At 38.9% G+C, this 21440-nt stretch overlaps 1 protein-coding gene across 6 annotated transcripts in view; it reads right to left on the bottom strand.

The window, feature by feature from the left end:
• Window positions 1-21440, bottom strand: part of LOC140480072 (ecotropic viral integration site 5 protein homolog) — a 266405-nt gene that overhangs the window by 95339 nt on the left and 149626 nt on the right. For all 6 annotated transcript variants that reach the window (XM_072574675.1, XM_072574674.1, XM_072574677.1 and 3 more), the window contains 3 exons: window positions 13847-14005; window positions 11263-11409; window positions 4748-4843 (listed from right to left, as the gene is read on the bottom strand). In XM_072574675.1, the coding sequence (XP_072430776.1) occupies window positions 4748-4843; window positions 11263-11409; window positions 13847-14005 (402 nt within the window). The remainder of the gene's footprint in view (window positions 1-4747; window positions 4844-11262; window positions 11410-13846; window positions 14006-21440) is intronic.

Here is a 21440-nt window from a genome sequence, read left to right as displayed (position 1 = left end):
TATTTTGTTCTTTTAATTATTTTTGATTTGGAACAGTGAACTGAGAATTGAAGGCGATTGTTGTACAGTGAACAGCAGCTTGATTTAAAAACAAAACAAGCAAATTGATACTTGCTCACGAGGTTAGGCCTGGAAGTTAATTGCAGATTGTTTCTTGTTATAAAGTGCTCAAAAGATCTTTGATTCCAGAGTTTGGCTGCTCAAGCAAATAGCAGATGTTGAATGTTAACTGGGACTTTGTGAGAGACGGCCAGTCTATCAGGAAGAAGCCAGAGTTTGCACTAGCTTTTGAACAGTAATTAAGAATGAGGGATTGTGCCCGCAAAAGCGAAGTTTGATTGCTCTCTCACTACTCTCTCATCGTCAACTTATTGAAAGTTCAGAGAAGAGAATCACTGTTATAAGAATTAAACAAATGTTCCTTGGAGCCTACAGGAAGCTATCTGCATGTGTTCACGCCATCAGAAGCCAAGCAATATATAACCCCAGGAATTAGAAATATTATAGATTGTGAATACTGCTCAAGTGAACTGGCCAGTTAGACCATTTTTTATTCTTTTGATTTATCCCTTAAACTTATTGGTCTACGAGTATGGGGGCTAGAATTAAACAGGATTGAATTTATACCTTAGACATTAATTAAATTACTTTGTGGTTTAAATTTGCTCTGCTAAAGCTACTATATTAATAAATTGTTTAATTTCTTTTACACTATAAACACGTTGCTAGTATTGGTTATTCAAAAAATCTGGCTAGGAACCACTGCGGTCAATTTTGAGGGTCCTTGAAGGTTTTAATTTTACTGTGTTGCAAATACAGAGATAGCGAAGTTGATTTGATTTGGCTGTTTGTCTCTATGTTGTAACACAGCGTAAATGTGAAAAGACTGGTGGATAAGTCAGGTGGGAACTACAAAAACAAAATGATCTAGGAACAAAGTAGTGAAATATTTTACAAATATGTCAATAATGCAGGATCTGATGGGAAGATAATCAATACAGGATAGAAATATAATACAAGTAACAACAGAAATTTCAGAAAAACTAAAAATTATTTTCCTTCTGTATATATTAGAGAACTAGGATGGGTAGGTATGACAATGAATGATGAAATGAGTAACGAGATTAAGTGCATTTACTATAAAAAGGGATGCACTGAATAAACTAAACAAACTCAGGATAAACTTCATAATCCAAATGGACAACATAAACATATCAGTGCTTTAACAGATTCAGGGAATACATAGCAGAGACATTATTACTCTTAGTTAACAATCTGCTTGATAAACGTATAGTGCCAAAGGAATGGGGTATGACTAAAGTAATTCTTATATTTAAGGGAAACAAAACATGTCTCGGAAATTATAAAAGTCAGCTTAATATCACTGGTAGGAAAAGTAATGGAATCTTTCTGAAAGGAGATAATCGAAGAACATCCAGATTTGAGAAAGATGCGAATAAATAATCAATAAAGATTTCACAAGGAAGAATCTTGCTTAACCAACTCTATTTAATATTTTGAGAAGCTAACAGAATGTAGATAATAATCATGTAGAAGATGTAATTTATCTGGATTTTCAAAAGATCTTTGTTATAATAAACTAACGAACAAGATCAGAAGATGTGTAATCAGAGCCAATAATAGAATGGATTGCTAGATGGGAATCAATGGAAGCTATTTAGAGTGAGTCTAAAATCTTTGTACAAAGTGTCCAATGTTTATATATGGTCAATATAGATGTGAAAAGTTTTGTATAATGTCGTGATTTCTGAAGCAACCAACTTTTAAGAGAACATTATGAAAGATGTAACACTGATTCATTTGCAATGTTAGAAAATACTGAAATAATTTATATTATTTGCTTTCAAAAGTGTTGTTGGCTTATTGAATCTCAAGATTTAGTTGTCATCAGATTCTTTTAACTGGAGCACCAATTAACGTACTATATACTTGCATTTTAACAGCTTTACACAAGAATTAGAGTTTTTTTTGTGGTTTCAGAATATAGATATGAGTCAATCATTCTTATGACCTACCCATGACCTGAGAAGTAAGAAAAGCAACACTGATTTAAATCTATCATTTCTGTAGTTTAGCTCATTCAAGTACTAATGTGGGTGGACCTGTATTTGACATACTGCTTATCAAAATTCTCAACATTTTAAAGTTACACCTCGGAACAAATCAACGTCAGTGCATAAATCAGATTAAAAATGGACAGTGTTGGGCTAGTATTATTTTTGCATCTCATCACTTGGTCATAGTTTTAATTAGAAAACAATATGGGTGTGCACCAGTGCCATTTCCTGTGCATTTCCTGTTACCTTTTCACACATAGACTTTACCAATTTTGCCCCTATTTCCATCAAAAAAGAATGAAGATGCTTCTCATCTTAGTTTCAAGTTATCAATATAAATCAGCAACATTTCATTGTCTGATTTATCCTCTACATATAAGGGAACAATCCTATCCTGCATAGTTAAGTTTTGTATCTTGCACAAATTAGGAACAGAATTTGAACTGTCCAGGCAATGGTTTCACCTTTCAAAGCAGATTGTCCTTATATAGTGAAGATCACTTTCTTTCCGCAAAACTTCTTAGATCTTTCTTTGTATATCTATGCAGTTTAACCAGATATTTGATAAATTAACATAGGCTGTATTGCATGCGCATAGCTTTCAACAGCAGATCTGTTGATAGTTAGTAAGAGTTCCAAGAAAGATCTGCGACTGTATTCTATTTAAATTATCACCATCCATCATTGTTTAGACTCCACAATAAAAGGTACCACTGAACAATTTACATACCAATGATCTCGAAATGAACAGCCAATGGTTAGCTGTTAAAGTACAGTAATGTAATACTTGTTATAAAATTAGGAACTTTGGGTGGTGAAGTTATATATAACTATACGAAGAAAAAGACTGAGCTTCTTAGTTTCACAGTAATGCAAGGAAATCCAGAAAGAAGTAATTGTGTTTTTCAAGTCAACTCCATTCAGGTTCAAGTCTGATTCTTCTGTCATGAAATATGCTCCCACACCATTCTCTTATTTTACAAAATTCTCATTCCATCTCTGACCCAAACTGAAACATATCCCTATATTTTTTTCAACCTTACTTCAACAGACATTGATCTTTTAAGCAAAATGCCTTTAATTTTATTCAATTTGCTTGCAGATGTTTAACATTAACATTTCTGCAGCATGAAAAAATCCTAAAATGATGAATCCATATAACAATTTCTTTTTCATTCTCAATCTAAAGTGAATACAGAAATTTGTCCAATCTCAAGAACTTCCAAAGCACTGCTCAGACATTTAATATACTTAAACTTTGGGAAATGTATCAGCTAATTTGTACAAACAAGATTGAGATAATGACTAGATATTTTTGAAAAGGCTTTGATAAGATGCCACTTGTGAGGATACATTAGCTATGACTAATGCAAAGTGGTCATAGTCTTACTGGACCACAGGCATCCTCTGTCATGAGGAAGACTACTGATGGTGGTTTAACCCGAGTTGCGAAGAAGAGTCTTTCATGGTAACCTCAGCTGATGTGGGAGTTGAACCCATGCTGTTGAACTAGTTGTCCAGTCAAGTGATTTCCGCTACAAGCGCTTTGCCAGCCCTAAAGTGCCCTTTGACTCAAACTGGGCAAGCATCACAGCTTTTAGACCTCGTATGATAAGCAGTCTCTCTCTCTCTCTCTTTATGACGTCCTGAAAATTATATTTTGCCTCCATTTTGAATGACCCCCTGTAGCATGGTGCTGTGAAAGTTTCCTTACCCACATAGGCTGTAAACTGTTCCTGTCTAATAAGGACAAAGACTGTGGATTATATAGTACTGCCCTTAAGTGTATGCCCTTAAGTCTTGGTATTACGTTCTTATCCTTGACCACTAACCAGACCTGTACTTGATTTCGCCAAGTATGTGTGGTTGCCTCCTCAATCAAACTATGCTGATAATTTTCCACATCCTTATGTGTACAATGTCCACAACTCAACAATTTGGAGATGTTTTGCAAGGTACAGACACACCACATTAGGCAGACAATTTGAACTGTCATCATTAGCTAGCATTGCACTAATTATTTGTTAATTAAATATTTGTGTATTTAATCAATTTATTAAATCACTTGATCCAATATAAATTTAAGTCGATTAAACATTTACCCAAAATTTGTTCCTGACTTGTGGTGACTTCACTTTGTAATCTTTCTCCTGCCCTCTCTTCCTTTGTCTCCTGCTTGGTGAGAAATGCCCTTCTCATTTCACATTCTCTATTGAATATCTGATCAGGGTTCTGGGTGTTTAACAAAGGTTTGAACACTGAAAACATAAAACTGAACAGGTGGTCAAAACTATGTCCAATAATTCAGTGTGCAAAACCACCTGTTGTCATATGGAATACAAAAGCCAACAAATTTTCAATTACAAATGTTTTGCTGTGCTAACTCAGTCTAGACAGCAATGTGTTCATTTTACTCTCAGTACTCCAAAGCTGGGGAAGGAACTAGGATCCAGGAAAGGTCCTACTTGTAGCTATCAGCTGCAAACAAGATTGAACTCAAGTTTTGTCAAACAACCTGTCAACGGCAGCAAAACTTGTCCTCAGACAATTGGTTAAGGTACTGGACAAGTAATGGAAATATAGAAATGTAACTGAGTACTCCTAAACAATACATTTGGAGAGAAGAAATTAACAAGAATTTCATCAATGCTAATTTGTACTTTAAGTACCTGTATCTCCAGGTCAGCAATTTTCTGTTGTAGTTCAACCACGGCTGCTATGCTATCTGCTTCTCGAAGTCTCATCACCATCACATCTTCTTTATTCTAAAATGATATTAAAACTAATCAACAAGATGGTAAATAACATATCTGTACTCAAATAAAGACAGATTTTCTATTGGATTAAACAACTTAACAATAATAATTTTAATAGCAATCTATTGAGAAGGATAACATATTGTGTTTAAACATGCATTCCAAAGTTTATGAAATTGGAATCTCCAAAAAGAAAATGATCGGGAGAATAAAAGAAGGAACGGAAGACGTTAAGCACAAACTGAAATTGCTGCAAAAACTCAGCAGGTCTATCAGCATCTGTAGAGAGAAAGAAGAGTTTATGGTTCTTCAGAAGGGTCACTGGACTCAAAATGTTAACTCTGCTTTCTTTCCGCAGATACTGCTACACCTGAGTTTCTCCAGCAATTTCTGTTTTTGATTGATCAGAAAGTTTGTCATTTATTTTTCAGATACAGAGTGTGAACAATGTACAGTGAGAATCAAAAAAGCCAAGATTTTGAAATTTTCCCACTGCAAGTAATCTTAGGAAAAAAAAAGAAAACTGAAAAAAAAACCAACTGTGGACGCTAGATATCCTTCTGAATACTGGGTTTTGTTTGTAATCAAGAAAACTTATCTGAAAATTATGAAGAATTCCAATAAATCTTTGCTAAACACCAGGACTCTTCAATTGAGGCTTTTACACTTATGGGACATTTTACAATTGTGGTTTGATGGAATAGGTTAAGCCAAATTAATAGACAGCTCACAAAGAGGATCTTGGTACATGGAACAACAACAAAAAAATCAAAGCAATTCAAATCAATAATCTACGAGGAACAGAACTTTTATTCTACAAACAATAAAAACCAAAGCAATACAGATGAAGAGAGTCAGAAACAAAAACAAAAACAACCCCATTCTGAAGAAGGGGCACTAGATCTGAAATGTTAATTCTGCTTTCTCTCCACAGGTACTGCCAGGCCTGCTAAGTTTTTCAAGCAACCTTTCTTTTTATGTTTCTATTTTACAAATATTACAATTCGCACTAAATTCATCATGAATGCTCTTTATATCTTACAAGTACCTTTCTATGCCATCCTGTACTCCTCATCTGTATAAGTAGAATAACAATTTATTGAATCTTTCCTCCTCATTTATGGGATGGGAGTTGGCAAGGCATCTACTGCTTCAATTACCCTCAAGGTGGTGGTCAGTCACTTTCTGGGGTCTCTGACGTCCATGTCATACTGTTACTTTACGTACCTGTATATCCAGGTCAGCAATTTTCTGTTGTAGTTCAATCACGGGTTGTTATGCTATCTGCTTCTCGAAGTCTCATTACTATCACAGCATCTTTATTCTACCCAAATGTTGTTGGGTTCAGACTAGGAGCAATGTTCCCTAAAGGCAGTGAATCAATGCAAATATAGTTCCAAATCAGGGATTGTGTTATTGTGGCCAATTAGTGAATATACCCAAACTCAATAATAAAGTACATTTAAAGGGCATAAAACTTTGACCTCACTATACTTCAATACTGGCCACTGTAAAATATCCAATTTCTAAAGCTTTCAATGAGAATTAGTGCCTCAATCATTTGACGCAATCAACCTGAGATCATCACTGCTCTCCTCAAACATACGCAGGAAAGTAGCAAAATTGCTACTAGCCCATCAAAAAAAATGCTAATTTTCATGAAATGAGTGCACTACTCAACACAGTGGCTGTGTGTAACTTGCAATGAACTTAGACATCAGGAAATCAGAGATGCTTGCAACTGATTCAACTCACATATCGAAATAACGGCAATTTTTGAGTTTGTAGTGTTGCAATCACTGTAAGGCTTTTCTGTTGCAGAAAAAGATCACACTTAGCTAATGCCCTTTCATATTAACATGTTTACAGTTGCAAAACAAATTATTCTCTTTGAAAGGGGATATATATTGGGGGTTCAGATGCTAATTTTAATTACAGCTGGATTTACTGGAACACATTGGGTCTAAAGCGCAAAGTTACTACCAACTGAAGAAACCAAGAGAACTGACCAAGATATGAAGGCTCACATACAACGGTGATTGAATTTCAGAGTTTATTGCGGCATTTACTTGTGGCAGTCTTCTCTTTGGAATTAGAATTGACTTCAGGTATGGTTATAATGGAACAACTGTCGCACACTCATTAAAACCAAAAGCTGAATGGGCTGTGCAAATCCTTTTAGATCAACTTAATTTGGAAACAAAATGCATAATAAGAATTTTGGGATGTTGGTGCAACAGTACAGAAAGTTACATTTATAACAACAGCTGTACATTTTCATAAGTAACTTGTGTAATACTTCATTATTAAGCAAACCCTTATTTTCACTCAAATGAAATATAAAGGAGTTACAAAGACTATTTAAAGCAGGTTTGTGAAAAAGAACATTTGACAAAATACCTGAATTATTTCAGTACATTACTTGAAATCTGGATAAAGATTTTAAAATAGGGTATGCCTTAAAACAGAGTTCCATAGTGCACATTAAACTGGTACAAAAACAAAGTGCTGTAAAATAATTTTCTTTCATACAAATGGAAATAGCTACATAATCAGTTAATGTCATTGTATAATTCAGCACAGAAACAGACCCTTCAGTTGAACCAGTCCACGCTGAATATAATCCAAAACTGAACTAGTCCCACCTGCCTACACTTGGTCCAAGTAACCCAAGTCGTGGATTAAATTTTCACTAAACCAGCAGTTCTCTCAGTACACATTCACTCTCTGCCACACCTTTTATCCTTACAATGTGTACATTTAATTTCTCACCACAACACATTTTCATAATATTTATGAAAGAAAAGTAAATGGAATGAGTTACAAAATGCCATAACCCTTAAAGTAAAATATGAGCATTAGAAGCAATAGAACATAGAAACGTACAGCACAGAACAGGCTCTTCGGCCCACAATGTTGTGCCGAGGTTTAATCCTAATGTAAAATAAAATAACCTAACCTATGCACCCCTCAATTCCCTGCTGTCCATGTGCATATCCAACAGTCGCTTAAATGTCCCTAATGACTCTGCTTCCACCACCATCACCGCTGGCAACGCATTCCATATATTCACAACTCTCTGCATAAAGAACCTTCCTCTGACGTCTCCTCTATACCTTTCTCCTAATATCTTAAAACTATGAACCCTCGTACCAGTCAGTCCTGCCCTGGGGAAAAGTCTCTGGCTATTGACTCTATCTATTCCTCTCATTATCTTGAACACCTCGATCAGGTCACCTCCCTTCCTCCTTCTCTCCACAGAGAAAAGTCTGAGCTTAGTCAACCTCTCTTCATAAGAGAAGCCCTCTAGTCCAGGCAGCGTCCTGGTAAACCTTCTTTGCACCCTCTCCAAAGCCTCTGTATCTTTCCTATAGTAGAGTGACCAGAATTGGTCACAATATTCCAAATGTGTTCTCACCAGGGACTTGTAGAGCTGTAGCAAAACCTCGCGGCTCTTAAATAGTTACACATAGAGTCAAACAGATGTACAGCATGGAAACAGACCCTTCGGCCCAACTTGTCCATACCGACCAGATATCCCAACCCAATCTAGTCCCAACTGCCAGCACCCGGCCCATATCCCTCCAAACCCTTCCTATTCATATACCTATCCAAATGCCTTTTAAATATTGCAATTGTACTAGCCTGCACCACTTCCTCTGGTAGCTCATTCCATACATGTACCACCCTCTGTGTGAAAAAGTTGCCCCTTAGGTCTCTCATATCTTTCCCCCTCTCACCCTAAACCTATGCCCCCCTAGTTCTGGACTCCCTCACCTCAGGGAAAAGACTCGGTCTATTCATCCTATCCATGCCCCTCATAATTTTGTAAACCTCTTATCAGGTCACCGCTCAGCCTCTGATACTCCAGGGAAAACAGTCCCAGCCTGTTCAGCCTCTTCCTATAGCTCAACTTCTCCAACCCTGACAACATCCTTATAATTCTTTTCTGAGCCCTTTCAGGTTTCACAACATTTTTCCGACAGGGCGGAGACCAGAATTACACACAATATTCCAACAGCGGCCTAACCAATTATCCTGTACAGCCGCAACATGACCGCCCAACTCCTGTACTCAATACTCTGACCAATAAAGGAAAGCATACCAAACGCCTTCTTCATTATCCTATCTATCTGCGACTCTACTTTCAAGGAGTTACGAACCTGCACTCCAAGGTCTCTTTGCTCAGCAACACTCCCCAGGACCTTACCATTAAATGTACAAGTCTGGCTAAAATTTTCTTTCCCAAAATGCAGCACCTCGCATTTGTCTGAATTAAACTCCATCTGCCACTTCTCAATCCATTAGCCCAGCTGTTCAAGATCCCGTTGTAATCTGAGGTAACCTTCTTCGCTGTCCACTAGACCTCCAATTTTGCTGTCATCTGCAAAATTAACATCTAACAATACCTCTTATGCTTGCATCCAAATCATTTATACAAATGACAAAAAGTAGAGGGCCCAGCACCGACCCTTGTGGCACTCCACTGGTCACAGGCCTCCAGTCTGAAAAACGACCCTCCACCACCACCCTCTGTCTTCTACCTTTGAGCCAGTTCTGTATCCAAATGGCTAGTTCTCCCTGTACTCCGTGAGATCTAACCTTGCTAACCAGTCTCCCATGGGGAACCTTGTCGAACGCCTTACTGCAGTCCGCAGAGATCACATCCACCACTCTGCCCTCCTCAATCTTCTTTGTTGCTTCTTCAAAAAGCTCAATCAAGTTTGAGAGACATGATTTCCCACTCACAAAGCCATGTTGACTATCCCTAATCAGTCCTTGCCTTTCCAAATACATGTACATCCTGCCCCTCAGGATTCCCTCCAACAACTTGCCCACCACCGATGTCAGGCTCACTGGTCTATAGTTCCCTGGCTTGTCCTTACCACCCTTCTTATACAGTGGCACCACGTTAGCCAAACTCCAGTCTTCCGGCACCTCACCTGTGACTATTGATTATACAAATATTTCAGCAAGAGGCCCAGCAATCACTTCTCTAGCTTCCCACCTGATCAGGTCCTGGGGATTTATCCACTTTTATGCATTTCAAGACATCCAGCACTTCCTCCACTGAAACATGGACACTTTCCTTACATTCTATATCTTCCATTTTCGTTTCCACAGTAAATACTGATGCAAAATATTCATTTAGCATTTCCCCCATTTTCTGTGGCTCCACACAAAGGCTGCCTTGCTGATCTTTGAGGGGCCTTATTCTCTCCCTAGTTACCCTTTTGTCCTTAATGTATTTGTAAAAACCCTTTGGATTCCCATTAATTATATTTGCCAAAGCTATCTCATGTCCCCTTTTTGCCCTCCTGATTTCCTTCTTAAGTGTACTCCTACTGCCTTTATACTCTAAGGATTCACTCGATTTATCCTGTCTATACCTGACATATGCTTCCTTCTTTTTCTTAACCAAACCCTCAATTTCTTTAGTCATCCAGCATTCCCTATACCTACCAGCCTTTCCTTTCACGTTAACAGGAATATACTTGATTTCAAAATAAAAACTTAAAATGCTTTGAGAAACACCTGAATAATGTAATAAAGTTTGTATGTAACTAAGACAAAGGAAATCAAAGCATCCAACAGACAACCAAGCCTTGGATCGAAATATTGTGCAACCCAATCACTAAAAGCACACATTTGTACATGCAATTTCAATATGGTCAAAGGAGGAGGAAAAACCTTAATCAGAGGATACAGTAACTTTCAACATTTTCAGAACATATCTGTTTGCTATTAACATTTTTATCAAATTATCAAAAATAGGCCAGGAAAAAAGTGGAGTGTCTTTGTTTTAAAGCAAACTTGATGTTATGAGTACAATTTACTGAACTAAAACAAAGTTTAAGTGATGACATTTTTATCAAACACCTTGAAATGTTCAGTGTTTCAAACTCAATCTAAAATTTATGTAAAACGTGGTAGGTCAATCACACTCGAGTCAGTCGGTTGATATAAACTTTACACCATGATTATTTGATATACTCTGTCCATTATATACTTCATAGCAATCCTCTTCAACAAAGTGAAAATAAAGCAAAAGAACTAGTTTCTGACTTCAGGAAAAGGCCAATGAATGATATTGTTCCCAAGAAGATTAATGATGCGGATATTCAAATAGTTACTGGACACACATTGAGGTATCAATGTACAAGGCAAGATATATTAAAGAAAATATACAAGGGGAATACATAACTATATCACCCCTAAACATTAAAATCCTTTTTTACTGAAGACGTTCCAAGGCTGTAGATGAGATGGTACTCACTCATAACGGCAAATAGCACCAGAATTTAAAAACTTTAATTAAAGTTAGATTTTTAAAAAAATTATTATTGATTTATACATTTCAATGAACAATCAATGTACCCAAAATTAACTTCAGATGTATGATAAGTTGAATTAGGAATATACTATACCTTGCAGTCCATCTCAGCTATTTTCCTTTTAGCTTCATTTAATTGAGTGAGTAGTCCTTTATTCTGAGCTGTGAGATATTGCACCTTCTCACGTAGGCTACTGCACTCCTTCTCTGCTCGACATAGCTGGTTACTGCTGATTTGGTTCTGATATTTTCATAAATTAACAGATAAAACAAATTACAAATGCAATTTCAAATTCACGTCATATTTATTCTAATAGCAATGTTTAAATGTACACTATACATGTACAGTGTTGATCTTCCTATTTTAGAAAGAATGTATTTATATTAGCAGTTTAAAGAAGGTGTACTTAATTGACTTAATTCACTTAAGAATCATTTAACTGAGTCATGGGATTGAGTGTTGTCATATGAGGAAAGAGCAATTCTATAAAATTTAGAAGATGACAGATGGTTTGGAAAGTATAAAAACCTGAGGGAAACTGACAAGAGTGGATGCTAAATTAATTATAAAAGATAAAATTTTAAAAGAAAAAGATATAAAAGAATTATAAAAGTTGAAATTATGATTCATTTGGACAGCAGTAACAGTATAGGTCAGAGTCAGCATGGTTTTATGAAGGGGAAATCATGCTTGACTAATCAAAAATCATGCTTGACTAATCTTCTGGAATTTTTTTGAGGATGTAACTATGAAGATGGACAAGGAGAACCAGTGGATATAGTGTACCTAGACTTTCAGAAAGCCTTTAAAAAAGTACCACATAGGAGATGAGTGAGCACATGGTATTGGGGGCAAAATACTGACGGATTGAAAATTGGCTGGCTGACAGGAAGCAAAGAGTAGTGATAAACAGGTCCCTTTTGGAATGGCAGTCAGTGACCAGTGGAGTACCACAAGGTTCGGTGCTGGGACCACAGCTGTTTACAATATACATTAATGATATAGATGAAGGTATTAAAAGTAATATCAGCAAATTTGCTGATGATGCAAAACTGGGTGGCAGGCTGAAATGTGAGGAGGATGTTCTGAGAATACAGGGTGACTTGGACAGGCTAGGTGAGTGGACAGATGCATGGCAGATGCAGTTTAATGTGGACAAATGTGTGGTTATCCACTTTTGGTGGCAACAACAGGAAGGCAGATTACTATCTAAATGGAGTCAAGTTAGGTAAAGGGGAAATACAACGAAATCTAGGTGTTCGTGGACATCAGTCAATGTAAGCAAGCATGCAGGTACAGCAGGCAGTGAAGAAAGCTAATAGCATGCTGGCCTTCATAACAAGAGGAATTGAATATAGGAGCAAAGAGGTCCTTCTGCAGCTGTACAGGGCCCTGGTGAGACCGCAGCTGGAGTATTGTGTGCAGTCTTGGTCTCCAAATTTGAGGAAGGACATTCTGGCTATTGAGGGAGTGCAGCGTAGGTTCACGAGGTCAATTTCCGGAAAGTGGGGGGGGGAAACTATCATATGTTGAAAGGTTGGAGCGACTGGGCTTGTATACACTTGAATTTAGAAGGCTGAGAGGGGATCTGATTGACACGCATAAGATTATTAAAGGATTGGACACTCTGGAGTTAGGAAGCATGTTTCTGCTGATGGGTGTGTCCAGAACCAGAGGACACAGTTTAAAAATAAGGGGTAGGCCATTTAGAACAGAGTTGAGGAGAAACTTCTTCACCAAGAGATTCGTGGATATATGGAATGGTCTGCCCCAGAAGGCAGTGGAGGCCAAGTCTCTGGATACTTTCAAGAAAGAGATGAATAGAACTCTTAAAGATAGTGGAATCAAGGATTATGTGGATAAGGCAGAAACAGGATTCCTGAATGTGCAAACAATGATGTTGGCAACAAATTTAAAACTATCAACTGGGCACACAGTGGGATGTGTGTTCATTGGAAGCTACATATTTTAATATATAGGGCCTACATATTTTAATATATAGGGCCCTGTTCTTTGCAGAACGACAGAACATGTTCACACACACTGCCTCCTTCAACTCAACAGAACAGATCACAGTCATTCACTAGCGGATTTCTCAGGGAAATGACGTGACCAGAGTCAAATTGCCTTGTTTAAAATTTAAACAAAGTCTGGCAGTTAGCTGCCAATCAATCATCACTAATTCGTGTATTCTCCACATGCCACCTCTTGCAACATGAGCTTTCATTTTCTGCAATAATCTTCGATGATACCTTATTAAATGTCTCTGAAATCTAAGTACAATATATCTATCAGTTCCCCTTTTTTGAAGCAATCTATTACGTTATCAAAGAATTCCAAAACATTGATACATGATTCCTCTTTTTTTTATTTTTAAAGTTTGGCCTCAGAGTGAGATATTGTAGACTTCAGTTACAGAACTGGAATGATGAAACTGGAGTTCAAGATCAATTTTCTGAAGACATCTGGGTAGGGATAAAGAGTTATGAGAAAAACTGAAATGGATTCAAGTTAAGGTCTAACATATTTTTGAGTGAGTTACCTACTTAATTACCACTGCCCAAAAGAGGATAGAATAAAATTAGACGAGGAAAGAACTTTCAGAAAAAAACCTAATCAAGTTAAATCTATTCAGTAAATTCTATTTCATGACAAAACTAATAGAAGTTATTTATACCTGTGTTTCAAGTTCCAGCATCCTTTGTTTAACTTCTTTCAGTTCAGCCTGTGTTTCAGCTCCTCTAAGGCGCACTGTCATCAGTTCATCTTGCAGCTCACTTACAGCATTCTTCCGTGGGGAGTCTTTCCACCTGCCAGTAGTTCGAGCCAAATGACGCTAGAGATAATTTGAGAATTGGAGTGAGTTTTATCAATGTCTGTGGTCACACATACCAATTCAAGTAAAGTTCACATCATTTTACAACTTAAAAGGACATATAAATCCTTTCAGTATATCTTTTTAATATGGTATGCCATTTCCTTGGAAAACAGATAGACTGCTTTGGATGCTGTTGAGGGGAATGTCCTCTTGGAGAAAGCAGCAACAGCTGAATTTGTTGCAATACAATTGGCTCTGCTGCACAAGGAGGGAATACAGAGTGTGGGAATACACTGAAATGGGATTCAATTGAAATAGGCAGGCATTTCTTTTGTCACAGATGAGACTCCAAGATGGTACACTACCTCCCTGGAATTAGAGTCAAGAAAGTAACAGAGCAGCTACAGGACATTCTGGAGGGAGAAGAACAGCCAGTGGTTGCGGTACATATTGGTACAAATGATATCGATTTAAAAAAAGGATGAGGTCCTAAAAGGATGGAGTCATCAGAAATAAATTGAAAAGTATAACCCCAAAAGATAGTGATCTCAGGATTATGGCCAGTGCCACAGGCTAATCAGAGTCGAAATAGCAGAATATATCAGGATGAATATGCGGCTAAAGAGATAGCGCAAGGAGGAGGGTTTCAGATTCCTCAGGAATCTGGGGAGGTGGGACCAGTACAAACTGAATGGATTACATCTGGGCAGTACTAGATCTGATACACCAGGGGGAGTATTTACTAGAGTGCTTGTGGAAGCTAATATGGCAGGGGGATGGGAATCTAAGCAAGGAGTCAGAGAAAGGGGAATCCCACACCAAAAACAAAAGGCAGGGGAACAAAACAAAGTGACAGGCAGAGAAATCAAGGGCCAGGATCAAACAGGGACATTGTGAACAGTAATGGGAATGGGGCAAGAAATGATTTTCAAAAAAAAAAGCCTTAAGGCACAGAACATATGTAACAAAATGGATGAATTAATCATGGTGACAACAGGCATGATATCGTTGGTATTATGGGGACATCGCTGCAGAGTGACTCGGGATAGGAAGTGAATATTTGGGGTATTCCGTATTTAGGAAGGAGAGAAACAGGTAACGGCAGTGGAGTTGCATTGCTGGTTAAAAAGGAAGTTAATATAATAGTCAGGAAGGAGGTTAGTCTCGATGATGTGGAACCTGTGTGGGTGGGGTGGAGACACCAAGAGGCAAAAAACATTAGCGGTGGTTTTGTATAGACACACAAATTGTGGAGGCGATTTTGGGAATGGCATTAAACAGGAAACTAGAGATGCATGAATAAAGAAATGTAATTATGAATAACTCTAATTTGTATCGCGATTGAACAAAACAAATTAGTAGCAATACTTACATGAGGAATGCCTGGAGTGTATACAGAATGGACCAATATGTCGGGGAACTAACTACAGACTAGGTCATTCGAGACTGAACTGAGAAAGGAATAATTGGCAATCTAGTTGTGCAAGCCCCCTTGGGGAATGAGCAATCATAGTGATAGACTTTTTATCTTGAGGGGGAATTCTAATAGAGGAAAGCACAATGGTATGAGGCTCAAAATGGCTATGATTGATAGGAGGACATGATTCAAAGGAATGATGGCGAAAATGCAATGGCAAACATTCAAATAGTGCATAAGTGAACTGCAACAACTGTTCATTCCTGTCTGGTGCAAAGTAAAATGGTCAAACCATGGCTTACAAGGGAAATTAGAAATACTATTAGATCGAGTGAAGAGGCATACAAACTAGTCAGAAAAAAAACGAAAAGACCTGAGGAGTGGAAGCAGTTTAGAATTCAGCAAAAGAAAACAATTTAATTGAGTAAAGGAAAATAGAGTACTTGAGTAAGCCTGTGTGGAACATGAAAAATAACTGTAAAAGTTTCTTTAAGTATCTGAAGAGAAAAAGTTTGAAGACAAATGTACATACAGAGAGGGAAACGATGAAATGGCTTACGAACTAAATATATACTTTGGTTCTGTGTTCACAAAGAGGGTCAAAATGTTGGAAAGTACAAGGTATGGTGAGGAAACCAAGGAATACAATATTCATAAGGAAAGTGTGTTAGGGAGATTGACAGAAGGTAAAACAGAGAACAATATAGCGCAGAGCAGGCCCTTCGGCCCTCGTTGTTGCACCAACCTGTGAACTAATCTAAGCCCATCCCCCTATGCTATCCCATCATCATCCATGTGCTTATCCAAGGAATGCTTAAATGTCCCTAAGGTGGCTGAGTTAACTACATTGGCAGGTAGGGCATTCTACGCCCTTACTCCAGAGTAAAGAACCTGCCTCTGACATCGGTCTTAAATCTATCACCCCTCAATTTGTAGCTATGTCTTCTCAAACAAGCTGATGTCATCATCCTAGGAAAAAGACTGTCTACCCTATCTAGTCCTCTGATCATCTTGTATGTCTCTATCAAATCCCCCCTTAGCCTTCTTCTCAGTCTTTCCTCAGAAGACCTTCACTCCAGACCAGGCAACATCCTGGCAAATCTCTGCACCCTTTCCAATGCTTCCACATCCTTCCTGTAATGGGGCGACCAGAACTGTAGACAATATTCTAAGTGCGGCTGCACTAGCACTTTGTACAGTTGCAGCATGACCTTACAGCTCCAGAACTCAATCTCTCTACCAATAAAACTTAACACCCTCCACTTGCCACTTCTCAGCCCATTCCAAAGTTTATCCAAGTCTCCCTGCAACCTGCAACATTCTTTCACATTGTCCACCATTCCACCAATGCCTGTGTCCAAGTCATTTATAAAAATGACAAACAGCAGTGATCCCAAAACAGATCCTTGTGGCACACCACTAGTAACCGGACTCCAGGTTGAATATTTTCCACTAACCACCACTTGCTGCCTTCTTATAGAAAGCCAGTTTCTAATCCAAACTGCTAAATCACCCTCAATCCCATGCCTCTGCATTTTCTCCAACAGCCTACCATGTGGAACCTTATCAACGGCTTTACTGAAATCCAAACTGCCCTATCCTCATCCACGTGCTTGGTCACCTTCTCAAAAAACTCAATGAGGTTTGTGAGATACTCCCTGCCCTTGACGAAACCATGTTGACTATCTGAAATCAAATTGTTACTTGCTAGATGATTATAAATCCTCTCTCTTATAATCCTTTTCAAAACCTTTCCTACAACAGACTTAAGGCTCATGGTCTATAATTACCTGGGTCATCTCTACTGCTCTTTCTCGAACAAGGGCACAACATTTGCAGTCCTCTGCTACTAAACCTGTAAACAATGATGACTCAAAGATTAAAACCAAAGGCTCCAACATCTCCTCCCTAGCTTCCCAGAAAATCCTTGGACAAATCCCAGCCAGCCCAGGGGACTTGTCTACTTTCACTCCTTCTAGAATTTATAACACCTCCTCCTTACTAACCTCAATCCTTTCAAGTCTAATAGCCTGTATCTCAGTCTTCTCCTCTACAATATTCTCCTTTTCCTGAGTGAAAACAGATAAGAAATATTCGTTTAGCACCTCTCCAATCTCTATAGGGTCCACACACAACTTCCCACTTCTGTCTTTGACTGGCCCTATTCCTACCCTCATCACCCTTTTATTCCTCATATCTATAGAAAGCTTTAGGGTTCTCCTTTATTCTACCTGCTAAAGACTGCTAATGTCCTCTTCTTAACTCTCTCTTTAAATCTTTCCTAGCTACTCTGTAACTCTCCACCACCTCATCTGAACCATCTCATTTCAACATCACAGAAGCCTCCTTCTTTTGCTTAACAGCCTCCCTGCCTGACAGGAACTTATCTATCAAGGACACGCAATATCTATTCCTTAAACCAGCTGCACATTTCGATTCAACCCACCCCCACTCTATACCTCCTAAGTCTTGCCTAATCACATTATAATTGCCCTTCCCCCATCTGTAACTCTTGCCCTGTGGCATGCACCTATCCCTTTCCATCGCTAAACTAAACGTAACCGAATTAGGGTCACTCCCTCCAAAGTGCTCACCTACCACTAAATCAAACACCTGGCCTGGTTCATTACCAAACACCAGATCTAGTGTGGCCTCCCCTCTTGTCGGCCCTTCAACATACTCTGTCAGGAAACCCTCCTGCACATATTGCACAAAAACACCTAACATACTAGAGTTATAGCATTTCCTGTCAATGTTGGAGAAGTTAAAGACCCCATAATGACCACCCTGTTCCTTTCACTCCTACCTAGAATTGTTTTGCCGATCCTCTCCTCTACATCCCTGGAACTCTGCGAACGCCTATAAAAATCTCTCAGCAATGTGACCTCTCCTCTCCTGTTTCTAACCTTAAACCATACCACCTCAATCGATGAGTTCTCGTCAAAAGTTCTTTCAGTCACCGTTTTACTGTCCTTGACTAAAGAGGCCACACCTCCCCATCTTTTACCGCCTTCCCTGCTCTTAATGAAAGGTCTAAACCCGAGAACCTGCAACATCCATGTCTCCGAAATGGCCACAACATCAAAGTCCCAGATACCTATCCATGCTGCAAGCTCACCTACCTTATTTCAGATACTCCTGGTGTTGAAGTAGACACACTTCCAACCAAGTATTGTCTGCCAGCACATTCATGTGACTGTGAAATCCCTCCTTACTCTCAGCCATGATCATAATTCAATTTCAAGTAATTTTCCAGATTTATAACATTATAAATCTCTATTGCTTCTTTTTAATCTAAATGGAGAAGATTTGCTAAATTTCCCTCCTTGCTGTGCATGGACACTAGTGCCTGAAAATATCAAGTCAAATATTGATAAATTCTGAAGGTATCAAAGGGTATTGAATAACAGGCAAGTCTATGGATTTGTAGACAAGCTGGTTTCGCTGAATTCAGAACAGGCTAGAGGGGCTTAAAGTCTTCCCCAGATCCTCATCTTTTCATTGCTTGTTTCATTAGAAACATTGTTTATGATTCTGACCGGTCTTATACAAGATGTAGTTTGACCAGAACACTATAGACCAGTTTGATAGGATTTTCTGACTTGCATTTTTCTAGATGGATTACAAGTCATCAATTAACTGCAATTACCCTTCTACACTGGTTGAGTACAAAGTACCTAGTCACTGAGAGGTGTAATGGCCCAGATTTTCCAATGTTTAGATAGTTGATCCTGCAGCACAGATAGAAATTGCTTGTCAGGACTCTGCAGAATCTCTGATGCAGCAAACTCTGAGGGAAATACATAGGAACTGAAGATTCAAACAAGCAGTTCGCCTGTGCTTGGAACCCTTCAGAAGCATCCATTCAAACTGGAGGATTTGGAGTGTTCCACTGCAGTCAAGAGTCACTGTGGAAACATTAGACAATTACAAGATAATACATGGCTTGGAAAGGGTGGACGCTAGGAAATTGTTTCCGTTAGGTGAGGAGACTAGGACCCGTGGACACAGCCTTAGAATTAGAGGGGGTAAATTCAGAACAGAAATGCGGAGACATTTCTTCAGCCAGAGAGTGGTGGGCCTGTGGAGTTCATTGCCGCAGAGTGCAGTGGAGGCCGGGCGCTAAATGTCTTCAAGGCAGAGATTGATAGATTCTTGTTGTCTTGAGGAATTAAGGGCTACGGGGAGAATGCGGGTAAGTAGAGTTGAAATGCCCATCAGCCATGATTGAATGGCGGAGTGGACTCGATGGGCCGAATGGCCTTACTTCCACTCCTATGTCTTACGATCTAAAAACCAAGTCTGAAGTCATTATTAATTAGAACCCCTAATTTACCCCTAACTATAACTCGCCCAGATCTTATACACCCTCCAGACCCTGACTCGACACCCACTCTTCCTTGCTGGACCCAACATCCATCCGCCCCATCCTTTGCCAGACCTGACACGCTGCTGCCATTCTCCCCCCCACCCACTTTTTCCTTGCTGGGCTGACAACCTGAAACATTCTATCATCCACTCGGTGCCCTGGCACACTACCCTCACACTTGGCCTGCAAATGAATCGTGTCATAGGAATTGTCAAAGCGTCTGTCTGTGCTGCTGACATTTCAATCACAGCAGACAGCAACTACTGCTACAAGAAAAGGGGGTGGCATTCGCCAACAACCCTATATGACAATGAACCTGTTACTTTTAAGATGACTTCCCTTCTTCTGAAGGAGCCATGATTGGAACTGACTGCCAAAAACATAGAGTTCTTTCTTAACACGATGGTGGTAATCTCACTGTGAAAATTAGAAAATCTGGTCCAACATCTCTGTGTGATTCTACGAAACTTAATTTTTTATTAGATGTGTAGATGAACTTTTGGGTGACTAACAGACATTTACTTCCTGTGAGGGAGGAAAGAATACGCTCAGCAACATTTGAAAATCAGAACTTTGAAAGATTGCTAACTGCCAAGTTACAATATCATAGACAATTCAACTGATTGTTCAAACAGTGATGTCCTGAGTAAGTCCACAACACAATCTCAGGATTCAGATAAACTTGTAGACCAAGTAAACTCAAGTTGCTTACAACTTTAAATTACATTTCTGCCTCCGAATCACTCATATTTCCTTTTTATCTATTTATATTTTCTCATTATTTCAATATTTGTCGATCAAATCACAGTTCATTTGAAATGGCATCCATTCGTGATCACAGAGGTAACCTCAAGTACACCTGAGAATTTGGATGTATTCAAAAAGTCTAAAATACTACAATACAGGTTAATTCTTCCTCTAAAATCTCACCTAATGGGCCAGTTCATTAAGCCATTACTGATATCGTATCAATGGGTCTTGGAGATTGTCAACTAATCTTAGCTGGGTAAATTATTTGAATGCTAAAGTAGCTCCTCAAGGCCCTTAATCTGGGAAGGGTTTAAAAAGTCAGAAATTCCAGTCTTCATTTTCATGTTGCAACTTAAGCAAGATGTTTAAGAATTAATATTGGTGCCAACAGATTTGGCTTTAATTGCAACGTCTTTCATCACTGACAACATACCAATACTCTGTTGCATAACCAGAGCGGTCACAAGGTACCCGCAGGACATACCCCAGCAACTTCTGGAAAGGGAGAAACTTGTGAAGAAAAGGATTTTTGACTTCATTCTTCTTCTTCCTATACAATATGCACATGCTTCCAACATTTCACTCGGTCAAATTTCAATATTTGGTAGGAGTATCGATGTTTCGGGCAAAAGGCCTTCATCAGGAATGAGGCTGCAGCTGAGGGAGTGGTGAGATAAATTGGAGGGGGGATGAGGCTGGGGTGGAGGGGAAGATAACTGAGAGTGCAATAGGTAGAAGGAGGTGGGGGTGATGACGATAGGCCAGAGAGAAGGGTGAAGTGGATAGGTGGGAAGGAAGTTGGAAGGTTGGAACTGGGATAAGGTTGGTGGGGGGGGGGGGGGGTGCGAGGGGAAATGAGGAAACTGGTGAAATCCACATTGATGCCATGGGTTTGGAGCACCCTGAGGCTGAAGATG

This window comes from Chiloscyllium punctatum, chromosome 7 (genome assembly GCF_047496795.1).
Source record: "Chiloscyllium punctatum isolate Juve2018m chromosome 7, sChiPun1.3, whole genome shotgun sequence".
NCBI classification, from domain to species: Eukaryota; Metazoa; Chordata; class Chondrichthyes; order Orectolobiformes; family Hemiscylliidae; genus Chiloscyllium; species Chiloscyllium punctatum.
The sequence above is the reverse complement of the archived record's forward strand: the minus strand, read 5'-3'. Positions and strand labels throughout refer to the sequence as shown.